The sequence below is a fragment of the Gigantopelta aegis genome, chromosome 2 (genome assembly GCF_016097555.1).
Source record: "Gigantopelta aegis isolate Gae_Host chromosome 2, Gae_host_genome, whole genome shotgun sequence".
In the NCBI taxonomy this organism is placed as follows: Eukaryota; Metazoa; Mollusca; class Gastropoda; order Neomphalida; family Peltospiridae; genus Gigantopelta; species Gigantopelta aegis.
In genome coordinates, this window is record NC_054700.1 from 8,043,998 (window position 1) to 8,065,610 (window position 21,613).

Sequence of the window (21,613 nt, forward strand, 5' to 3'; positions counted from 1 at the left end):
CCAAGGTGGTTCAATTAGCACTCAACTGACTGAAATCCTACCCTTGTTTCAGGGGAATTTAATTCTATTATGAGCCTTTGAAATGGGCTTATTATTTTTCAAATATATGTGTAATATAACTTTTTGCATTTTTGTATTACAAAGTTTATTGTGCTTTTGACCCTTGTCCTTCAGTTCAATCAACTTTGTTTTCATGCTGTATATTTTCCAATTAAATCAATGTTAAAAAAAGAAACTACAATTTCACCTGTTAAAAAAAAAGATTAAAGAAGAAACTGTTTACTGCAACTCATCTTAAAATTCTGCAAGCTTCTAAATTTCACTACAATACTTTTTTCAGAGCCTTGATTTCTGTTTTAGTAAAAAGTATGAAATATATATTTTTAATTAAAATGGTAGGTCGAGTTTTAACAATCTTTTTTTTTTTTTAATAAGGAGTTTGTCTCTTTTTGTTTCAGGAATACTTATTTTAATTATTTGTATCAATTTGTACTGTAATGGTATTTCTTATAGTACTTTGAGATGTGTGTTTTAATTACTAATTTATAACATCTTTTAGGTTATGAAGATTTAACTCAAGCTCCAGATTTCTCAAAATCACCGTACGCCATTTCTGGAACCCAAAGCAAGGCAACAGCTGGAACAAGTGCGTATATAATCAACCGTTACCCAACTGATTAAAGAATATCAACTCTATTTAATGCCAAATTATTATCTTCATATTGCAATTTAAAAAGATATGGTGATTGTTTGGACTTCAGCCAGCCAAATTATTTTTATGGTTAACTTTGTAATAGTTAAATGAACTTGTACAATATTCTTTCTTGCACTAGTTATTAAATGTAATCTGTTAATATTAAACTCTTGAAAATGTGGTAGAGATCACATGTTATTACCAATAGGGGCAGAGAGCTCTGATGAAAAACTACGATATTCTCTCTCTCTCTCTCTCTCTCTCTCTCTCTCTCTCTCTCTCTCTCTCTTTCAATTCTCCCCCCCCCCCCTAGGAAAAGATAGCTTTTTGTGCCATTATTTAGTGTTTTAGTACTGAAATCATATGTTTAGTTTCTCCAGATAACAATTATTTTTTTGAACACTATTACATTTTAATGTTTTGTAGTTTAAATAGAGAATAACTAGTTAATGACGTCAGATATCTGCTTTATCCTGTGAAGGTAAGAATGGGTAATTCCACTCGACAGAGCCTCGCAGAATTTCTCATTCGGCATGAACAGGATAAAGCAGATATCCGATGTCATTAACTAGTTATTATCTTTATCCTGCAGACCATAAAAATAAAGGGGGAAAGCTATTCTGTTATTTCAGCCACATTGTACAATGATCAAGAGGTCAAATGAGCGATTTTGTAAATGTAGCTAGGTGTATGACATCAAAAGTCATATCCTCCTAGTAGCAGGATATGACTTCTTTATCCGTCGTCATATTCTGTCAGTAGAAACGATGGTTGCAGGATAAAACATTACAACCAATCTCTGTTGAATTATATTTTGTAATTTGGTAACAGTTGATGATGAGTTTAGTTTTATAAACTTCAATACGAGATCACTTGAATACATTTAAGCTCCGAACTTGTATGCTTGCATAGTATTTCTTTTTCAAATGTTCTTAGATATGAGATAATAAACCTATATTTAAACACTGAAATTAGATATTTTATTAATAGTTTGTTTTTGTGACTTGTTTAAAGGGACTGCAACAGCTGCAGATTTGACTGGAACATATGGCAAATCTCATGCTCAGGTAATGTTATAAAGACTGCTATTTGTCTGTTTCTTGTTGTTACAGTTCTGTTCTTTTAAAAATAAATCTGATTTTCAGCATGATAAACCATTACACACGTCACCAGAGAAATTGTTTAACTATACTGACACACAATGAAAACGCAAAAACAACTTTTCATTGCAAATAATGACAAACTATTAATGAATTGATTGATAATGTAATATGACATTTATGACTGGTATTCAATGAGATACATTCACATGAAACATGGCCAGTTATCATCAGTAATCGAGTTGCATTCGTAATAGAAAAGTTCAACCCCCCATATTGAGGTCAGTATCTGGTGTGTCCACCATTGGCCAGTGAGCATGTGTGAAGACGACGGGGAAAGGATTGGCACAAACATCTCAAATAAGCCACAGGAATGTTCCTCCACTCCTCCTGCAACGCCTGTGCAAGCTCAGCGATGTTACGCTGTGGTGGCTGGCGGTGACGTACACGACGTCCTAACTCATCCCACATGTGTTCAATTGGGTTCAAATCTGGTGAAATAACGGTGCTACCGGCTTGTTGCAGGAATGCCTGGGTAATTCTTGCAGTATGTGGACGGTCATGGTCTTGTTGAAACGGAAGGGGACCTCCTGGTCTTCGGTGACGTCGCAAAAGTGGCTGGAGAACTGGTCTTAGAATAACGTCAACATAACGCTGGTAAGGAGTCTCCTGTACACACGTGCTCTTCCATCGGCAAAGGAGGCAGAGAAACGGGACTCATCTGAGAAAACAATGCTCTGGTAAAAGGCTGGTGGATGATTACCATTCTGGAGAGCAAACTGTAGTCTCGCAGCACGATGTCGCGGTGTCATGATGTCACCGCTGTACGGGTGTCTGCATCCGAGTCCAGCCGCTCTGAGTTGACGGATGACCGTCATCGGATGGATAAGGCTTTCCATGACGTCCTATCGTGTTGCTTGCTGTCATTGTCGCAGTCTGAACCGGTCACAGAGGTGGTGTCGTCAAATCTGCCGATCTTGGCGTGGGGTTGTAATGGGACGTTGACCAGGTCGAGGTCGATCACGGATACCCCCGGTCTGTTGATGACGTCCAGTAGTTGATGGATGGACTCTGAAGGTCCTAGCAACTTGGCTTTGTGAAGTCCCCCCTTGAACCATGCCCAACGCTCGCTCCCTTCTTCTCGGAGTCGTGGCATTCTTAATGTGACGAGGATTATGACACCATTACGTGACTTTTATGTGTCCACATACTGGCATTTCATGTGCATTGCATGCAGCATGATTGAGCATGTAGTGAATGCATTTCATGCCATTTTGTTTGTTTCTGCTGTTGTATGTGTAATGAGAACAAAACCAGGATTAAAACTCAAAGTACCAATCAATAGCTTCCTCTCGTAAATTGTAATTTTAAGTCCAATAAATATATTTTTCATTAATCACAACAAAATATTGGAAAATATCTGTTTTGCATTTTTATTGTGTGTCAGTATAGTATATCTCTTCTTTTTTTTTTACAGAGTTGGTTCATACAGACTTTTTCCAAAATTAGAAATTAACGTATTCTTCAGTTAGGTTGAGACATCGGTAATTAAACAATCTTGTGTCCGATTACTTGGCTAAAAACAAATTCTGAGTTAAAACATTTCTTCGAAATTTATATCACATCCTAAATAATGTTTAACGGCACAGACTAGTTTTAGCCTGTGAAAATGGACACTAATTTTAGTTAATGTACAAACTGTAACACATCTGGATAAAGTTACAATAGAGAGAAACTAGATTCTGTGACGTTAAAATGGGAATATAATGCCTGAAAATAGATTATAGAGTTTGGCTTGATAAACATTCTCAGACAAACATGCGTTTTTAGAATTATGAAAAATGTATTTCAGGGTATTGCAAAAACCTAGATGACCAGAAACACTTCGGATGTACGAAAATGGATTATCTAAATAATAAAATACAAGTCACTTCTAATTTTAATGATCAAAATGGCTCTAATAGTGGGACATATGTTGTGTTTAAAAACTAGTCTGTCACTTTAATGTAATTTTAAACACTCTTGAAATTCTTTATTTTGTTTACAGCCATTTGACAAGCAAGCATTCCATGCTGGAACACCTCCACCGTTCAATCTGCCGCTGGCAAGTGCCACCCAAGCTGGTGCAATGGGTGCCGCAACGTACGGAGCGCCATATGTTCCCATGATGCCTCACCAGCCTCACTCCCAGATGTTACACCACGCTCTGCAACAGGTGAGTTCGTAAACTATTGGTTAAAAAGTTGTGTTTTATTCAAATTTGGTATATCGAGTTGGAGGTGTTAAAACTTTGTTTTGTGTAAGGACACTTTTAGAGCACATTGATTTGTAAGTCGTTAGCTATTGGTTGTCAGATATTTGGAAATTTTGACACCTTTTGAGAAAATCTACAATATATTTTCCTTAGTGAAAAGGGATCTTTTATATGGCTTTTCTCGCAGACAGTACAGCACATACCACAACCTTTGATATACTGGTTATAAATAAGTCAATTTAAAACAACAAAAAACATTGTTTTTCTATATTTTGATCATTGATTTGAACTTTTTTTAAAATACAATTGCCCGTTTGCTTTTTCAAATGCACTGGTTTTGTTTTGACATGTTTGACAAGGAATTTTAATTTTTTTTAATTGAAAATAGTATGATTCAAACTGGTGACGGATTTTATTTTGACATGGAATATTTTTTAATTTCTTTAATTTAAAATCGTATGACTATTTAACCAACCTGAACAAGGTTTCTATATTTCCCCTGTAATCTAATGTTTTGACAGCTTAATGCATGAGTAGTAAGATAAATCAAACTTCTTATCTGCTCATGTAGGACTCAACTGGTGCTTCATCGCGGGTCTCCCAGCAAGCTACGTCGCAGGCCAAGGTTGCAGCGAAGCCGTATGCGTCCTATGGATGGTCGAGTTGAAATGTGTCCGAAGTAAAAAATCTTGATTCTGTAGAAGTGGTCCGAGTTTCTGGTCCGGTCGTCGTCTTGCTTTCTTGGAAGCCATTGTATTAAGGATAACTAACTCTTATAAGTTATATCTTATCTGTCTATGGATTCGACTGCTGTGTCTGATATAGTGGTGTTGTAGCCCAGTGTTATTTAGACATTGTAAATTTTTTTCTCTCTCACTATATTTGCCCCAATAAGATGCCTGCTGTAAGCATGTGTATGAAACAGTTTTAATTTTTTTTTTATATATATATATATATACTTATTTTTAAATAACTTCTTGGATGAAGAACCACATTGCGTCATTTTGTTGATTTTAAAACTATTGGGAGAGCTGAAAGTTGCATTCGCTTCAAATCATGTAATAATAGACATTTTTTCTGTACGGAGAGTTTATTATATGTAAAGCATTTGTATAAAAACAGCCATTAAAAAAAATAAAAATCATAATATTACTTGCTCTTTTGCACAGAGTTAAAAAGTATTGGGACAACTATTGTGTGTGTGTTCGTGTATGTACAGTTGTATTTGCTCCATTTATATTTTTTAACTTATAATGTGTATTTCTACGTGCTAATAAAAGGTTTCGTGAATGTGAAAAATGAAGGCATGAAGACATTTCTGCAGAACTTTTACATTATGTCAAGCAGAAATTCTTGATGGTGCCTTAATATTGTCCGTCAGCAAGAAAAACGTATGAGATCCTTGGATTGTAATCTTTGCCACAACAAGAGAGATTGATCATAATCGTGTGGCTGCTTAAAATATTGCTTTTTCACACAGAGCCAATACTAAAAAAAAAAAATGTTTAAATATATTGTAAAAATAAGTAAGAGAGAGAGTGAGAAAAGATATATATAGAGAATTGCTATATGCTTGTTTAATAACCTTGTAGATAACAAATAAAAAGCTTATAGTTAAAGTGATCAAGTTTGAAATTGGCTCATTCTGGAGACTTTAAGTATTACCATCAGTTCAATGGTGTGTACATGTCTTATATCTAACATTTTTTCTGGATGTAGAAAGTTAGTTGTAGTTTGGCATTGCCAACTTTTGTGTATTGTCTTGTATTATATATTATTTTTGTTGACAGGTTTGCTTTTTTTAAAAAAACTACAGAGCTACAGTATAAATATTTCCACGTGTCGGTAAATAAAAAATATTGAAAACATGACTTGGCTTTGTCTTTTGATTTTATTGATTTGAAAGCACATAAGATTCTGATATCTAAACATCAGTTTGTTTATCTAGACATCAGTTTGTTTTGCCTGCTTTCTATTGATGGGATTCCCTATGTTTTTTCCATATCTGTGTATTTGCAAGTAGATTATCATTTTATTTGCACTCAAATAAAATGTTAATCTATCAACCTTTTTTCAGTTCTGTGAATGCACACCTACTGAATGACTTCTATGGAAAAGGTATTGTGTATATGTACTGTATTGATAAACTTGTGTGCGTAAACTTGAGTTAATAGAAAGCAGGCCTTATTAATAAAAAATAGTACAACAGTAATCCGATCTTTTCATTGGTTAATTGGTCTTATCGTTCAGTTGTTACCAATTATTACTCAAGTCGAGTGATATTTTTACAAGACTCAGGTAAATCATTCACAAAAGGTCTCGTCCCAGAAACTGTTAGACATTCAGAAAATGTCATCGCCACCCCATCACCATCTTGAAATTTATGGCAGTTGCATTTTAACCAACTTTATTCATATATCAAGAGTTGATATCCAAATTGTAATGTATCCATTTATTCTATAATTTACCAATGATGTCCGCATACCTGTCAACCCTCCTGGATTCAGCAGGAGTCTTCTGGTATTTGATAAAATCTTCTGACAGCCTGTGCAGGAGACAATTTCTCCTGTTAAATGACATTTTTTTTGTAGGCATAAAAAAAATCGATCCCCTTTTGACAAAATAACATAAAGGAAGTAGCTATGACAGATCTGAAGTGCCAGACTGACCCAGAGTTGACAGCAATACACACAATGTTAAAATCACATGTCACAGCAAGACAAAGAAAAGACCAATTAGCTATATAAACATACTTGTCAGTTAATTTTGTATGTTTGTGCAGTTGGTAGATTTTATTTTTTTTACAATTAATAAATGTGTTTGATATAAAGTTATCCACAGAAATGGGTACAATTCCAGTATATTTCGCACAATGTCCGTAATGAGGTTTTACTTATGATTAATGGAAATACAATGTTTATTGTATCATTATAATGATTTTAAATAAGTACCACGCCACTGTTCCTCATTATAGTAAAAACTGAATATTAATTTATAAGATTTATATAAATTTGTCTTGGGTATTTCAATTTGGGTACACTAGCCACAAATGATGATGTAACGTAACCTTGTAAGTGTAATGCTGTAAATGTACTAATTCATTTGTTTAATTTCTTGTTCTGTTCTTAACATTTTTGGATAAGAGATTTAAAAAAAATATATTTATTAAATCATAACGATATTTAAACTTTAAAAAGAAATATATATACACATTTTTTATTTTTTTATTCTTTAAAGCCAAGATCTAAGGTTAACAAGTATATATGACATTATGTAATAGTTGGAGGACGAGTAACAATACTTTATCGGCGTATAAAGGTAGTGTAGCACGAGACAAAGGCGAGGCGTTAGCCGAGCGTTTTCTCGTGCGACACTACCTTTATACGCCGATAAAGTATTGTTACTCGTCCTCTAACTGTCTTAGAGCAGAGCCAAAATCGTTATGACTGCACGTACAGCAATACCGCTTATAAAGTGAATGTCTGAAGTACTTATCGGGATATAAATGTACTTCACGTGACCAAATATGAAGCTCCCATTGGACTAGAAATTCAGCTGTGCTCTAACTTAGCGATTTTGGGTTAAACTGTGAAGTTAAAAAATAAGTTTTTTGACAAAATCATCTGCTTTTTCAACACACACCTGCTTTCTCCTGACTAAAGGTTGACGGGTCTGGATATCCGTGTCATAAACCCATATGATAATTTAGTATATTAACCTGGTTAATAATGGTATGCAAGGTATCTAGGTGTGTTGCTGTGGATGGGTCATTTGTTTTACGAACCAACAAGACCTGTGTACCTGAGCATAACGTTTTCAAATATTTAGTTCAAATACATGACATCAAACTAATTTGTGCTAATTGTGATGTCGTATTACGGATGGTGGCAACTTTTGTACAGTTAGTCTGGAATCAAACCCCGTTGGTGGGCCCATTGGGCTATTTCACATTCCAGCCAGTGCACAACAACTGGTATATCAAAGGCTGTGGTATTAGCTATCCTGTTTGTGGGATGGTGTGTATAAAAGATCCCTTTCTACCAATAGGAAAATGTAGCAGGTTTCCTCTAAGACTGACCGGATTACCATTACATTACAAAATATCTGATATCCAATAGCTGCAGATTAATAAATAAATGTGCTTTGGTGGTATTGTTTAACAAAACAAACTAAACTTCATATTATTTCTCCCTCATAGGTACTGGCCTTTTAACTTCGTACAGGTCTACAGGCTGGTAGGTACTGGGTTCGGATCCCAGTCGAGGCATGGGATTTTTAATCCAGATACCGACTCCAAACCCTGAGTGAGTGCTCCGCAAGGCTCAATGGGTAGGTGTAAACCACTTGCACCGACCAGTGATCCATAACTGGTTCAACAAAGGCCATGGTTTGTGCTATCCTGCCTGTGGGAAGCGCAAATAAAAGATCCCTTGCTGCCTGTCGTAAAGAAGAGTAGCCTATGTGGCGACAGCGGGTTTCCTCTAAAAACAGTGTCAGAATGACCATATGTTTGACGTCCAATAGCCGATGATAAGATTAAAAATCAATGTGCTCTAGTGGCGTCGTTAAATAAAACAAACTTTACTTTACTTTACTTTAACTTCGTACAGGTTGGACCTAAATATACTTGAATAATTTAATAGTACAGATGAATGTCACATTCCACCTTTCCAGTGATGTCACTATTGACTTAACTGTAGGTTATGTTTTTTTTTATGGAACTACAGCTGCGGACAATCCAATCTGCACCTGAAGTCGTAGTTTGTAAACAGATGTAACATTAGTTTACAAGACTTCACATCTGTTGCATCAAATGAGCATGCAGTTCAATCCAGTGTTGGTAATGTTTTCTGATGGAATGCAGCAAATATTGTCGATATTTAGCACTTAATGCAGGCGTCTAAGACTGTTGGTAGTCCCACTTCCATGGCTAGTGATATTCAATGTTGGGCTAGTAAATTACTATTACCATGCCCGACGGCTAGTGATTTTGTTTCTTCAAATGTTGCAGTTGTCTATTTTGTAAATATGAATATCCTGACAACCACCACAACCCAACGTTAAGTGTGTTAAGCTCGGTCTTCCTCTTTAGTTAACATATTATTACTATTATTTAGTAAAATTGTATACACTTAAAAGTAAAGTAGGGCTAGTGAAATTTTAATTAAGTCTAGTAAAAAAAATCGTCGATCCCATGGCTAGTGGATTTTAATAAGTTTCCAGGACGGGACATAACCCAGTGGTAAAGGGCTCGCTCGATGCACGGTCAGTCTGGGATCGATCCCCATTGGGCTATTTCTCATTCCAGTCTCTGCACCACGACTGGTATATCAAAGGCCGTGGTATGTGCTATCCTGTCTGTGGGATGGTGCATATAAAAGATCCCTTGCTGCTAATCGAAAAGATTAGCCCATGAAGTGGCGACAGCGGGTTTCCTCCTTAACCACATGTCTGACTCCATATAACCGTAAAGAAAATGTGTTGAGTGCATCATTAAATAAAACATTTCTTTCTTTCTTTCTCACTGGTATTCTTGTTCCATTAACAGCAAGGAAACATTTATGCACTTTTCCGCACACAGGACAGCACTTGGTCATGTTGGCACAGGTTGGTTTGGGTTGGGGAAAAAACCATCCCAAGACAAAAAGCACTTTAGCTCAATTGGTAGATTGCCGATAAAGTTTATTTTGTTTAACAACACCACATTAATTTATTAATCATCAGCTAATGGATGTCAATTTAGTAATTTTGACAGATCTTGGAGAAGTAATCCATTTAATTTTTCCATTAGTAGCACAGGATCTTTTATATGCACCTTCCCAGACATGAGAACACATACCATGACCGTTGTTATACCAGTCATGGTGCACTGGCTGAAACGAGAAATAGCCCAATGGGTCCACCAATGGGGATCGATCTGAGACCAACTGCACATCAAGTGAATGCTTAACTGGGCTACGACCTGCCCTCAACTGAGCTAGATGTCACCCCTACTTGTATTTAACTTGGTTCAAACAGGATCATTATCTTGTGATTGGTTTGTTGACAGGACGTAAAGCGGTAAAGCCCAGTGGTAAAGCGCTCGCTTGATGCGCAGTAAGTTTAGGATCGATCCCCCGTCGGTGGGCCCATTGGACTATTTATCGTTCTGACCAATGCTCCACAACTAGTTTAACAAAGGCCGTGGTATGTACTAATCTGTCTGTGGGATGATGCATATAAAAGATCCCTTGATGCTAATCGAAAAGAGTAGCCCATGAAGTGGCGACAGTGAGTTTCCTCTCTATATCTGTGTGGTCCTTAACCATATAACCGTAAATAAAATGTGTTGAGTGCATCATTAAATAAAACATTTCCTTCCTTGTGATTTGTTTAATACATGTAGATAAAACAAATTTATTGGGATTTAAAATCCAATTTAAGCTGCTAAAAAAACAAGACCAGAAACACATTTGATGCAGTGATGAGATAAAAACATAATTTATTTGTGCTTGTATCTAATTAAGGTTCAAGCATTTTCCTGGGCACACACCTCGGCAATCTAGGCTAGTTTTCCAGGACTGTGGTTAGTGATTAATGAGAGACAAGTCGGTGTAAATTTAATTTAAAGTGGAAAAACCTAATTTTACGTGACTTGTTTTACAATGAATAGGTCTTTAAAAGTTAAAAAAAGGTTACAGCTTGTTTCGTTTAATGACGCCATTAAAACACATTTATCATCAGCTTGGCAATTCTGAGATGTGGTCTTAACATGAAACACGCTACATTTTATATGCAAACCACAGGACACCACATACCACAGCCTTTTGATATACTAGTTGGGATGGGGGAAAAAAAACAAGTCCAAAGAGTTTTAATCCTACAATCCATGCATCTTTGGAAAAATATTCTAAAGTCCACCTCTAATAACAGATAAAAAAAAAACCCAACGCATATAATTTTGGTAGCATTTAATAATCTGGCTTGACGAATATTAAGACATTGATGCAGAAATACGACATTGAAAACAGGCTGTACAGATCCACAATATAAACGACACCATGAAAAACATTAATTCACACACAAAAAAAAAAAAAAAAAAATCTACAGCATTTACACACAAAAAAAAAAGAGAAAAAGATTCACGAAGTAAAATGGAAAGAGAAATTTACACATATGTACAGGGTACAGGCTGACGGTGCAGCACTTTTAACAGAATTAATGGATGGAAGCATATATATTAACACTTTACAAAAGCACAATGGTGAAATAGCAGATATTTAATTGCACTAAATTCGTAAATAATAGACTGTAAAGTGAAAAGCTAGAAATAATTCATTGTCAATCTAAAACCACGCTTACAGTCTTTGTCCTGAAACTCTATATATTGCTACAGCAACTCCATTTTTGTTTTATTACTCCCGGTCTAAGGTACATAACTCTATATTAACATTTATAAGGGAGATAAGAACAAAGAGAATAAAAGCAAATTAAGACTACAAACAGAGAAAATTGTACACAATTTAAAAATTGAAATACATATGTAGGTAAACAATAAAATTATTAAGTAGATTTTTAAAAATAATAATAAACCGTAATCAAAGCAAAAGAAAAATTCTCAAAATTACTAATCCAACTGATGATTGGAATTCGTTAAATATACTGTAGCTGGTATGGCAATTAACATTTTAATTTTAAAAATTAGTTCTTAAAGAATATACTGCTGAAAACGTTTAGTTTCTAAAAATTAAAAAAGCATCAGGAAATATGTCTTTTGCCACCAAAATCACTGTACAAAATTTATTTAAAAATTAGAAAGCATGTCCGGAGCTTCCTGCCATTGTAATCCATTTCTGACTAACGGAACTTTAATGTTTAAAATTACATATTATATATATTTTCTTCTTTAGAAGCTCAGTCTCTGTATATATTTGTCCTAATGTTTTTGATTGCTCAAACTGGATTTATCTCCCAATAATTTCGTACATATGAAAATATATATTAGGAAATTAAAAATGTTTGAACAATTACAAATATTAACGTGAAATACACTGAATATAAAAACAATAATATTCTAAGGATGAACATTTATTTAATGTTTAATTTTAGTCTTCAAAAAGTCTCAGTCAGGAAAATCTAAACAAAGGCTGCAAATTTGGGACAATCTCATTAACATGGTACAAATCCTCTTTGAAAATTTGACTTTTTTCATGCTGTACTTGATTTCTACAACACATACCGGTACCAGTATGTATTAAAAAAAAAAACGAGGACCCATCACATTGTATTCTTCTCAATATGCTGTATTGCAGCACGTCAAACATAATCATCCTACTTGATTAAAACTATTCAATCCTTTGATAATTATCAAACGTCATTCCGTTTGTCATTTGAAACTGAAACGAAGATTCAAATTTTCCCTTCAATTGTACACATGATGATTATGACTAATAATTTTTTTTAATTTTCATTTGTCTGGGGAACATATATATTTAATAACATGCTTAGTATTTTCAGTTCTATATAAATAATAAACTATTTTCCAGGAACTACATCAAAGTTAACCACCTTGAACATGTTCAGTGTGCCCTAAGAGACCAATAACATTAGTGTAAAACATTAATCATATTTTGGGGTTTTTTAAAATTGTCTAGCAAAGCATAAGATCTACCTTTTTTTTAAAGTGAAAACGGACAATCACTGAGCTTACAAGATGCACTAACACAAAGAAACAGAAAGGAAGTGGTAGACACAACACGTTAAATGTGCTGATTAAAGGTTAAAATGAAATACACAAAATTCCTTATTTAAAAAAAATAAAAAAAATCAGTTTTGGACGTGTTCTATTTTTGGAACTGTTGCCATTTTTATTACAAAATAATAATATGCTTTTTCAACTGAAAAAAAGAAAAAAAAGAAAAAAAGGATAAAACTTCACATTTTAGTATTATAACCCTAATAAACAATTTACTGGCACCTAATCTCATTATTTATTTAGTTATTTATTTATTTAGTTAGTTAGTTAGTTTCACTAGCAATAAGCATTCACATGTATTTAGCATGGCAAAACATTTAAAACTTACCAATAATCAATATACTAAAATGAATTTTTGAAGCAAGAAATAAGTGTAGATTAGAAATTTGTTTAACACTTCAAAACACGAGACGACATATTCTGATCCAAGAATGGGATTGCCAAGATTTTCAGTACTTTTATTTTTCCTGTTCCATCAATCTACTTTGATTGCAACTTAAATTTCTTAACATATGATGAGCATACAGATGAGCATGTGTTATGGTTTCATATTGGACAAGTTATTTGCTTTTTAATGTAAATGTTGCTTGTGGTGTATATTCTTGCACATAACAAGTTCAATAATTAAGCAAAATTGACAGATATGATATTCTGTAAATACTTTTTTGACATATATGATGAACAAATAATTAAAAAAACAGTCTTATAAAAGAATTAATGTAAATAATTTGTCCTAAATTATATCTATTATTCAATAAATGCATCTAATTTCAAATTACATTTCAAGTCTTTAGATTTTTTTAATGAAATTATTTGTCAGAAATTAGAAAAAGAAGAGACAGAGGAAGTTGTAAATGAAAGCAATGGGCAGCAATCGCACTTTCTGATTAATATGACATTCACACTGTATTAAGCGACTCCAAATTGTGGAGACAAGATTTATCACTCAAGGTCATGCATACATATCAAAATACACTGGCATATCACAATCTGGCCACCTACTACTTTGTACCCTGGTATAACACAGCATTTCCATAACTTGCTCATAAAGAATGACGGTATTACTGCATTTTTATGCAGTTAAAAACACATGTCAATGCAAGAATTGGGTTTACATAAAACCAACACCAAAATTACATTTGCACTATTCAAATAATATTGTGCCACGGTAAATCTAAATATGGAATTTATTTATCTATTGTTGTTAAATGTGACAAGGCTATACAAATACTGTATATGTATTTACAATACATGTATACCGGTAATCTGTTTCAGTATGACAAGACCTTGAATCCATCAACAGAAATACTTAATGAACATGTACAAAAGTATTTTGTAATTATTCATTAAACATGTCAAATAAATTTAAAATTTAAAAATGTATTTCTTAAAAATTAATCAACCTTTTTCACCAAAAAAAAACATCAAGGGGAGTTTGGGATCACTCTACTGGAATGGTGCTAGGCGCGCAATCACAAAGTTTGAAATAAAATTTATTTATGCACTCTCCTAAACCTTTTCAGGCTAGTGTGGAGGGGAGCATGAGTGTGTGTGATCACTCACCTTTCCTCATAAAGACTGAATCACAATATGATACGGTTCTTCATTTATAATTCATGTTTAACAACTGATACAGTGTTGTTTCATAGCAATGTCATTACCTGGGTATTATCAAAAAAATAAAATAAAACATTTCCTTCCTTTCTTTCTTCCGGAAGTGTTTTGTGACACAAGTTTTGGAAATAAAGGCTATACACTGAGCCAACTCTACATGGCAGTTGCATATTAATCATCACATAAGTATTTAGTATATATACAGTGTACATTAATAAAGATCTGAAAATAAAGGAGAGTCTGGTAGTTGACTGTTTAAAAAATAAAAATAAAAAAATAAAAAGGAAAAGTGAAAATATTCAGTAATAATTAAGCACATATTAAAATAAACATAACCACTCTACATGTACAGACTATGAACATTTATAAAACTGAAGACCCCTAACTTTTTTCTTCTTCAAAAAACCATTCAATAATAGTTTTACAAATTCAGTAATAGTAATACAATTTCCAGGACCTGTGGTTTCCAAAACTAGTTAAGACTGAAAGCTTTGATAAAAGTCTGTCCCAAACAATTAGCATGTAGTTAAAGGCTAGAGATTGGGTTAAAAGTCTAAGTCTGGCCTTCAAAATTTAGAAAGGATGGACCAGCTTTTTTTCTTCTGTTTTTTTTATAAATGGACATCATCTTTAAATTGACACACTGGATGTTACCAGTAGTCCCAAAAGACGAAAAGTCTGTATAATTGAGCAGTGTGTAGCTGCAGGTTTCACCAGTACACAATAGGACTTTTAGGAAGTCTGGCAAAATGAATATAATATAATATTATCTTATTTTTTTTATATTTTAAAAAAACTCCACATTTTGCATCAATTTATTCTTAACTCAGTCTTAATTTGTTAAATGATTTCAGTTTAGAGACTCCAAAAATTCCTAGAGTATCTTGATAATTATAATTTTCATATTTGTTTATGGAATCAAAAACAAAATGAGGGAAAACTCACATGATTTTAACTCGGTTTACCTAGTCAGTTTTTAAAAAACACCATAATATTCATATTGTCAGGATGAAAGTATGCATGTCCAACATTTTATCATTTATATTCTGTTAAACATGTTTGAATACAATAATCATGAATTACAATAAAAATTTCACAATATAAATGTGCAGCAATAGAAATGGTAATAATCCATTTACATTCTGTATGTGAAACATCAATCAAAAGCAAGAATTTAAAAATCTGATAAATTATCTACCAAATAAGTTCAAAATATTTGGCTAAATTTACTAAGATCATAACAAGTGTTAGCATGAAAACTCGTAACATCTGCTGAAATATAGCTACAAAAACTAACTGTATCACATCAAAATCAATTCTGCTAATATAGAACTCTTTTTCAATACTGGCATCTGTCTACACCAGAAAAAAACTGTTCAAACCAGACTAATTAGATTTAACATGAAAAAGGTGTGGAATCAACAATGTTTTACAGCTGAAAATTGTGAACATTTGACAACTATACCCAATGCAATCCTATGTCTTGAATTATTACAAACATCTTATCCAGTTCTTTCTACAGTGTTAAATACTGTTTGAAATGTTCATACCATTTTTGCTTTGGGTTTGGGGTGTAATAAACAAAAGTCTACTCTAAATCACAATTCTTGTTAAGACAACTCCACTAAAAAAAGAAGAGAAAAGACCAACTTATATATTATATGTCTAAACATACATTCACAAAAGTTTGAGATAAAAGATTCACAAGAAGTCCAAAACGATAAACTGAAGCAACAACTTTACAACAAAGACCAAAAAGCATATTGATAAAGTAAGACTATCATATGATGCATTCTCGTCAAAAAAACCCAACCAAACTCCAGCTTCAGAACAATAATACGACTTGACACCTTTCCACCCCAACCACAATCAAGAAGCAAAAACTAAGACAGTAACCAACAACATTGCTTAACATGGATTCAACCTCGTACACGTGTTCACACACATCATTCAAAAAAAAACCCCTCAGCCTACATGCAGAAAACAAAAGGGGCTGCGAAGGACCCCTTGGCTTCTGTAACTGCAATATTTTGGTCACGGTTGGCTCAGAACTCAAGCCTGTAAGCTGAGCAGCTGGTTTCGTGGTCTTGAAGCTGAATGGTGCAGCGACTGGCTGAGGGCGCGACGTCGATCTTCAGCTGGCCCAGGTCCTCCTTGTGCAGTCCCATCCAGTGACGAAGTGTTTCGTTATCGTACGTTGGAATGACAGTCACCTCCAGCTCCTTGTCCTCCCACAGCCTCTTCGCCTCCAGCAGCGAGTTCAGTATCTGCGGGTTGGGCGACAGGGAGCTCAGGACATAGTGCCTGGCCCGGATCCGCTTGAAGAACTCCACATCGCTGTACAGTGGGTCACCATGGTTGGGAATATAGGTGAGATCCACGTAGAACGGGGTCAGGGGAGGGAGAGGTGCGGCCCGACTGTTCACTGGGGACGATCGACTAGTGGCAGTCGCTGGTCGGCGGCTTGTTGCCGTGGCTCGCGTTTTCGAGTCCGTCTGTCGCAACGCAGGAGCGGTGGCAGGTCGTGCACGTGCCGTAGCGGGTTTCTTCTCCGTACTTGCTGTGGCAGGTCTCTTTGTTTCGGTCTTCTTGTCAGCTGCCACAGACCCAGGTCGACCAGTCCTTGTGTGCAGGTCAGTGGACTTGTTCGTGAGGCCATTTGCAGATCTGGTTTTAGTTGCTGAAGCTGGTCTTTTTTCTGGGGACTTGGTACGAGGTGGTGACTTTTTGGCATCAGCCATCTTAGTTGTTCCATTTTTAGCAGTCTTCGCAGCTTTGGGGGATTTACTTGAGACATCTGAAGCAATTCCATTTGTGGCCACATCGGATTTGTTTTCTTCTGGTGGTGATGGGGAAGGAAGTCCCATAGGTTGGCCCCACTCAGCAACTGGATCAAATTCCTTATTGGCCTCCAGTGCAGACTCTTGTTCAATACCTGCCATGTTGGCAGGTGGCTGTTGTGCAGACCCAGTATCTTCAATACCAATGAAAGGATTGTATCCCTGCTGATCTAATGTATCAAAAGGATTTTTGGAATCAAATCCAGCACGCATATTGGCTGGCACGTCATTCTCCATTTCTGGAGTAGGGGCATCCTTTGAATGCTTTTCTTGAATGTGGGAAAATGATTCATCAATATCCTTGTCATCATCTGGGGTTCCTCCGTCAATTGAATCGGTATCATCATCTTTGTCCCCCATCTTCCCTGTTCCATTGACATTCTCAATCAGACCTCCTGAGAAATCAAAGGGCTGGTTTTCCCTTGGTTGAGGAGTGTCATCCTTTTCAAAAGCTTCAGGAATACTTGACTCCTGTTCACCTTCCATTTCATGGGCAGATCCATCATACGATAAATCATGGGCAACCTGCGACTCTTCAGCTTTAATATGATTATGTTCTGTAACTGAATCTTGTTCTTTAGAAAAGCAGGCAGATGCATTTTCATCCTGAGCCTCATCCTGAGCATCTGTCTTCATTTGGTGCATCTCATCATGGGTTTCTCTGTCAAAATCAGGCCGGATATTTTCCTCCTGATTTATCACTTGTCCTTCTTCTTCCTCCAAATCAACTTCCTTTTCATAAACAAATGCACTAGGATCTCTCTCAAGGGAGTCACGAGTGTCTACTTCTTGGTCATCTTCTTCAGAAATCCCCAAGTCTTCCATAGCTTGTTTATCCACCAGGTCTGTTTCTCTCTCCATTGTCTTGTCAGCTTCATTCACATGATCACCCTCTGCTTTAATGTCAGAATCTTGCTCTGTTGGATGCATTGTATCTTCCGCAATATTTATTAAGTGATCCTTATCATCAATGGATTCATTATGAATGGCATCATCTTCCTCTTCCTCCTCTCTGATCCCTCCCATGTGTGGAATCTGATCGTCAGTAATACCGTACTGGAGGCTTTGCTCTATTGATGCTTGTGCAGGTGTGACATCCGGTTCATGTATGAAAGGTGCACTAGACTCTTCTTTCTTTGCAGGCTCAGATGGGTAAGCAAATTCTTGAGGATCTTCTGTTGGTTCTGGTGAAGATGGGATATCTTCCGCCGGGTCTTCATGACCTGCAACGAGAGATTCTTCTTTTTCAGCCAAATCATTGTAAACAGGGACAGGTGATTCTGCCTTTTTATCATCATAATGTTCCTTTATGTCATCATCACAAGGTGCAGGTGAAGCTTCCTTTGTGTCACCATAACCAGGTGCAGGTGAATCATCTTTTGTATCATCATCACAAGGTGCAGGTGAATCTTCCTTTTTGTCACCATAACTAGGTGCAGGTGAATCATCTTTTGTATCATCATCACAAGGTGCAGGGGAATCTTCCTTTGTGTCACCATAACCAGGTGCAGGTGAATCATCTTTTGTATCATCATCACAAGGTGCAGGTGAATCTTCCTTTGTGTCACCATAACCAGGTGCAGGTGAATCATCTTTTGTATCATCTTCAAAAGGTGCAGGAGATTCGTCCTTTGTATCACCATAACAAGGTGCAGGGGAATCATCTTTTGTATCATCATCATAAATTGCAGGAAAATCTTCCTTTGTATTGTCATAAAAAGGGGCAGATGAATCCCCCTTTGACATACTATCATCACAAGGAGCAGGAGATTTCTCCTTTTCTTCAGCTTCCATCACTCGAGCAGGAGATTCGGCTCTAGTTTCTTCTGGTTCCACTTCTTCCTTAGTCACTCCTTCAGGAGTCACATCTCTCATGAAATCTTTTTCTGGTATTAGTGGGGCTTGTTCAAGAATTGCCACAGGATCTGGCAGAGCTTGTGGTTGAAGCAGGTCTTCATCTCCAGGAGACAAAGGTGATGTTACTGGAGTGTGATGGTTCTGAGAAATAGGATCCACAGCAGAAGAGACATCTTCCTGATGGTCATCATCATAAATCCCCATATCTTCTAATTTTTGCTTATCAGAAATGGCATTTGGTACTGCAGGTTCACTTTCTTCATAGTCATCATCATAAATGCCAAGCTCTATAAGTCTTTGCTTATCAAACAGAGGCTGAGAAGGAGACTGCTGAACATTGTCATAGGTAGTAGGCTCAAACTGAGTCGGATCTGGAAGTGGCTCTGGTGATGCAGATTCACGTACTTCATTCACTGAATTAGACAGCTGTTCTGACTCGGTCACTGGTGCTTGTTCACTTACGTGATTTATCAGCGGCTGCTCTTTAGCACTGGTATCCTGAAGAGTTGGCTCTGGTTCAGGTTCAGATTTAACTGGTGATTCAGGTTTCTCTTGTGGTAAGATTGGCTCAGGTAGGACATCAGTGGGAGTCAAACTCTTTGATGGAGAAGCAGCAGAAACAGAACTCTTTGATGGACTAGAAGATGCTGAAGATTTAGATTTGTCCGTCTTCTCCTTTTTCTCTTTTTCTTTGTCCTTCTTTATGTCTTTGGACCTGGTTGCAGCCTTCTTATTAGCATCCTCCTTGACAACCTTTCCTCTTGACATGGTGGTTGGTACTGGTGGCTTTGGTCGTTCTGCTCTTTCTGTTCTTCTGGCTGGTTCAGCTTTCACAGGGGCCGATGATCTCACTGTAGTCTTGGTTCCTGTAACTCGTGATGCTGATGGAGACTTCTTCGCTTGCTGAAGGTCCTTCTGACAGCAATGTGGATGCTTCAGGAAGTCCAGGTTCTTTATCTTTTCCAGTCCCTCAATAACCTTGTGCTGTGGTGCATTACCAGGAAAGAAGATCCTGGTGATTTTGTCCATTGGATTCGATGGTCTCCAAACCAGCAATGCACAGATGGATAGCATGTTGGGTAGGGGCACATGCTGCTGGACTCCAAAGTTGTTAACTTGCTTATTCCACTGCAGATAAAACTCCTTCAGTTCCTTGCAGTCATGAACAGGATTGAGGATGTACATGTCCAGTGAACCGTGACCAACTTTATGGTAGAGATTTACAGGTTCCTGGTTTGGCCCAGAAGTTGTGCGTGAACATGGATGAGGAAGCTGGCCTAACTGCTTAGAAAAATCTATCAGACGACTTCCCTCCTCTGCCAAATTTATCAACAAACCAGGATCTTTCTGGTTTACATCCTCTGCACTAGGCAATGGAGAATTTCTAGTTTTCTCACTAGAGTTTAGGTACATAAAGCCAATTTCAGGGTGGACATTTTCAATCTGCTTTCGTTGCAAAACCGATCCAATACCAAACAAATTATCTGTGCCTAAATGTGTGAGCAGAAATGCATCTATTCTATCTAAGTGACGGGTGAAATCCCAAAAGCAAGACCTCCTACTATATCCACCATTGACAAGAAGGCTAAAGCCATTGATACCAAAAAGAGCAGAATCTCCCTGGCAACCAGGGAAGATGTACAACGTTGGTCGGCTGAACTTTATGTTGCCGACGATCTCTGAAGAATGCAGCATGGTGGTGACATTCTGCGACTTGACAAAGCTGCCGATGTAAGCAGCAAACTGAAGGATGCCGTGGACATTGTGCAACTTCTCAGGAGGGTTCACCGCAATATGTATTTCCTTACAAAAGTCATGCTTGCTAAAGCTACTTCGCCAGTCGCTTCCAGCAAGCGTGTACACAGTCAGGTTACTGCCTGGGTTCTGCTTGATCGCATTTTCAACATCAGTGTCCTTGAAAACATGGGCCAAATTGGCAAACGTGAAGACATCATCCTGAAGGACCCAAGCTCCAGAGCCCTGGAAAGCATGGCCAGCGTAGATGAGGAACTTGTGTGGGGACTGGATGGTGAGGAAACTCTTCAAGGACCTGCGCACTGTTACAGTCTGGGGGTTGACCAAGATCTCCACAGCAATGTTGTCCGACTTGTGACGAATAATCCTTTCACCTGCAAATACACAAAGATCTTTGGTTTGAGAATCTAACAAAATATCTTTTGATTACAAATACAAACATAACATGAAATGAATACTCAAAATGGAGTCATGGTTCTCATGATTATGATGTTGAATATAAAAATAAAGACTGATGTAAAATTAAATGGAATGATATTGAAAATGGAGTCATGGTTCTCATGATTAGGATGTTGAATATAAAAATACATAATGTATTAAAGTAAACAGGTGCATAATGAAGTAAAAAATACTTCAACTTTATCAAAATATATATTATAATGGTATCAACTAATACATGCATTATGAATGTGTTTACAATAGTCAAGTTTAATAGTAGCAAGTAAAGTTATATACCTACAGGTACATGCAAATATAAAAATTGCA

At 36.3% G+C, this 21,613-nt stretch overlaps 2 protein-coding genes across 3 annotated transcripts in view; one reads left to right on the forward strand and one right to left on the reverse strand.

The window, feature by feature from the left end:
* Positions 1 to 5,916, forward strand: part of LOC121380753 (protein lingerer-like) — a 53,161-nt gene extending 47,245 nt beyond the window's left edge. For both annotated transcript variants that reach the window (XM_041509721.1, XM_041509728.1), the window contains exons 22-25: positions 560 to 646; positions 1,709 to 1,761; positions 3,842 to 4,009; positions 4,620 to 5,916. In XM_041509721.1, coding sequence (XP_041365655.1) covers positions 560 to 646; positions 1,709 to 1,761; positions 3,842 to 4,009; positions 4,620 to 4,715 — 404 coding nt within the window. In that variant the 3' untranslated portion in view covers positions 4,716 to 5,916. The remainder of the gene's footprint in view (positions 1 to 559; positions 647 to 1,708; positions 1,762 to 3,841; positions 4,010 to 4,619) is intronic.
* A 5,067-nt stretch (positions 5,917 to 10,983) lies between these two features.
* Positions 10,984 to 21,613, reverse strand: part of LOC121380769 (microtubule-associated protein 1B-like) — a 94,198-nt gene continuing 83,568 nt past the window's right edge. Inside the window, exon 3 of the mRNA XM_041509739.1 lies at positions 10,984 to 21,222. Within this exon, the coding sequence (XP_041365673.1) occupies positions 16,442 to 21,222 (4,781 nt within the window). The 3' untranslated portion in view covers positions 10,984 to 16,441. The remainder of the gene's footprint in view (positions 21,223 to 21,613) is intronic.